Below are 3,738 nucleotides of genomic sequence, written 5' to 3'. Positions count from 1 at the left end.
ACTGCATTGTTGGTTAGGGGCTCGTAAGTAAGCATTTCACTGTAAGGTGTTATATTCTGTTATATTCGGCGCATGTGACTAATACAATTTGATGAATCCGTTTTTTTCATTGGATGCATCCGCTTATGTCACACTTTTGCATCTGTGGTGACCATGAGACATCCTAAAAATCTATTTTATTTATTTATTAAAACGATTTGACCAGCCCACCCCAATAAAAGATGGTCCGGCCTTTCTGGCATTTGCCAGAATTGCCAGATGGCCAATCCGACTATGTGTTCCACAGTTGAGAGATGTTTTTTTTCCAAACTCATTCTGCCACTGGAATATCGCCCACTGCTCCCTGCCACTCCGGCATACTTCATTATGATGCAAATACTAAGAGGGCTGAAGTTTTGAGGAGGAGGGGTGGTTGGGGACTAGTGGAAAAAAAAATGTGGGCCTCAACGCAAAGCTCTAATGTTCTCAGTGGAGTTGAAAACAACAACAGCATGAGTGCTGCACTGGTTACATTGCCCCCTCTCCAATAGGTGCACCGTCAGTCTGCCATTGTTATTGTGTGCCTTCTGGCAAACTGTGCGGCCATGGAATCCAGAATACTACATTTTTGGAGTTGAGCCTTCACTTGTGGTGGTGGTGGTGGATACCATGTACAATGAGCCACCAGGTCAGGGGGAGGGAACCACAACACCCTGACTGGGGATGAGTGGCTCTACTGGGGACTCTGGAGGAGAGTGTGGTGGGATGTTGACTTGGGTCTAAGAGCTAAAATAGTGACACACTGTCGTAACATTCCGACTTGCCTCTCTTGTCTGTCTGTATGAGGGCTGTACACCGTGGCATGTGGCTGGGATTAGGAAATTTCCCTGTGGATTAAAACCTCTGCAACGCCTACATTGCAACTCACTGAGGAGTGTGAGGTCCCATACCGATCCCGTCTCTGCAGTTTGGCCCATGGTTTCACTTAGCAGGTACGTGAAATGGAATTTCTGCTGTTCAGATAGACAGACCGACAGTGTGACAGTGATCTATTTCTTAAGTATTGTTAAGGGATTTTTCATAAAGTGAGACGTTTTTGTTTGCTGAATAGGAGAGGAGGGTGAACGTTTTCACTTTTCTAATTTTGAAAAAAGGCTATGGTCTTTTAATGGCAGGAATAGTGTTGCCTTATTGAGTTTTATTAGAGGATGAGTGACCTATGTTAAACATTTAATTGTGTTGCCATAGTCATGTAGGCCAGCAAGTTTTATAGTGCAAGGTCATTACTATTGTCTGGTTTCCCTTCAGTGGAACTGCTGCCAGGGATTAGTTTTGTGGAACAAAAGTGGAATAATTAGAACCACAAATGTACCCTCACCACTTTGTAGGGTGAGTAACTGTGAAATCAATTATTTAATCTCCCGAGACACTCAAAATGTTGTGTTTTTATCTAATATATCTAAGACCAATGTAATATGTGTTGTTATGAATATAAATGAGTGGAATATCAAAGATACATTTTCAAATATATTGCTGACGAGGTGTTTTATGAAACAAAAAGAAGGTTAGTAAACTCGTTCCCAAAACTTCGACTGAGATAAACAACACTTAAGTTTTAATAATTACTTATATATATTCATTTTATTGATGTTCATTTTCTATAACCAACTTAAATTAGTGTTTGCTAGTTGTGGTTTCTCCATTGTGGTTTATCCCGGTCTTATACACTTTTTCCCAAAGCTCCAGGATGTTTCAGTTCATCCAGAGGCACATCCACGACCACGTGATGGAGCGCATAATCCGCCGGACTCGTCTGGTGACCAAAGATGGCCGCTGCAACATTGAGTTTGGCAACATCGAGTACCACAACCAATTTGCCTACCTGGGGGATTTCTGGACGACGGTTGTGGAGATCCGCTGGCGTTTCGTCCTCCTCCTCTTCGTCGCCTCCTTCACAGGCAGCTGGTTCATCTTCAGCCTTCTGTGGTACTGGATTGCCAAGAGCAATGGTGATCTGATTGGACAGAACCGCACAGACAGCCACGTTCGTTGTATAGACAATGTCAATGGACTCACCACGGCTTTCCTGTACTCCTTAGAGACCCAGACAACAATTGGTTATGGTGGACGGGCACTCACTGGGCACTGCCCTGGCACCGTGGCCCTCATTGTCGTCCAATCCCTCATTGGGGTCTTTGTCAACTGCTTCATGTGTGGAGTGATCCTGGCCAAGATCTCCCTTCCCAAGAAGAGGGCAAAGACAGTGACCTTCAGTAACACAGCGGTCATCTGCCTGAAGAAGGGCAGCCTGTGCCTGCTTATCCGAGTGGCCAACCTCCGCAAGACCTTGCTAATCGGGAGCAAAATCTACGGCAAGCTGCTTAGGACAACTGTCACGCCGGAAGGTGAGACTATAATTCTCGACCAGGTAGGCATTGACTTTGCAGTGGACGCTGGCAAGGACAACCTGTTTTTTGTCTGCCCGCTGACATTGTACCACATCATCGACAAGGCCAGTCCATTTTACGACATGTCAGCGGACACCCTCCAGCAGCAGGATTTTGAGCTGGTGGTCTTCCTGGATGGGATGGCCGAATCCACCAGCTCCGCCTGCCAGGTACGGACCTCCTTCATCCCCCAGGAGGTCCAATGGGGATACAGCTTCCTGCCCATCATCTCCCGCACCAAGACAGGCAAGTACCATGTGGACTTCTCCAACTTCTCCAGAACCGTGCCGGTGACGACCCCACACTGTGTCCAATGCTTTCAGAGTGATCCAGACCAAACCAATCACAACAATAACCAAAACAACCACCACAGGAAGCTAGGTATTGACAACCCCGGATTCGAGGTGATTGACATTCAAGACACAATGGATATCACAGAAATGTGAGCCAGAGGAAAGAGGGTGAAATTTTCCGCTGTAAACAACAGACTATCAGACAGCAGCCCCCAGGATGTGGGGCGTGGCTCGCCAAGAGAGATGTGGATTAAGCACTTGTTTATGAGAGTATTCATGTCCTCTCTATAGTCCGATGTGGATGACAGAAAGCTCATATTGGGGTCAGGGGCTCATAGTGAGTCATTGAGAATGAGCAGGTAGCCCCAGTTCTAATCTAATAACCAGTGAGCCAAAGAATAATGTACACCTTGGATATGGGTGCAAATCTTTACTTTACTTCATGTGATCATTGGGTATTGCACTTGAGTTAAGACTGAACAACTCAATATTATTTATGTCTATGCCTTTAAAAGACAAAATATCAGCCTTTATGTGTTGTTTTAAAAAAAAGACATACAATGCAAAAGACCGAAGAAATCAATGATCCCTGGAAATACATTTTACAGCAAAGCTGAAAAATGACATTGCTATGTGTTGAGAGGTTCACTCTTGTCAATGTTGAACGGGTGTTTTCAAGCTCTGGTAGGAGCTAAACTCTTGGTAAGAACAGCTCATTACACTCAAAGCACCTTTGTGACATACAAAACAGTAACTATTGTACTAGGTACAGTAACTATTAAAAAGGGCTTTGGTCATGACCTGAAGGAGAGAGTGGGAGAGAGAGTAAAGCACAGGGGGTATTCATGAGAAGCTTATGACCTGAGCCTGTTTTAATGAAATATGTCAGAGATGGGGGGAATAACAAGAGGTTCGAACTTGCTTCATTACATAGTCTTTTTCTTAACTGGAATGACAAAGTACATATTATGTGCCATAACAGATTCATCATGTATGCCTTAATTCCTTTAGAATACTGT

General features: G+C 44.5%; 1 protein-coding gene across 1 annotated transcript; it reads left to right on the top strand.

Moving 5' to 3' along the window:
* The first annotated feature begins 880 nt into the window (after nucleotides 1–880).
* Nucleotides 881–3,262, top strand: kcnj1b (potassium inwardly rectifying channel subfamily J member 1b). Its single transcript, XM_046307437.1, has 2 exons — nucleotides 881–971; nucleotides 1,720–3,262. The coding sequence occupies exons 1-2, from the start codon at nucleotides 955–957 to the stop codon at nucleotides 2,870–2,872; spliced, it is 1,170 nt and encodes a 389-aa protein (XP_046163393.1). The 5' UTR covers nucleotides 881–954; the 3' UTR covers nucleotides 2,873–3,262.
* The last annotated feature ends 476 nt before the right edge of the window (nucleotides 3,263–3,738 follow it).

This window comes from Oncorhynchus gorbuscha, linkage group LG16, assembly GCF_021184085.1.
Source record: "Oncorhynchus gorbuscha isolate QuinsamMale2020 ecotype Even-year linkage group LG16, OgorEven_v1.0, whole genome shotgun sequence".
NCBI lineage: Eukaryota > Metazoa > Chordata > Actinopteri > Salmoniformes > Salmonidae > Oncorhynchus > Oncorhynchus gorbuscha.
Note: the sequence above shows the minus strand (reverse complement) of the source record. Positions and strands in the feature narration are given on the sequence as shown.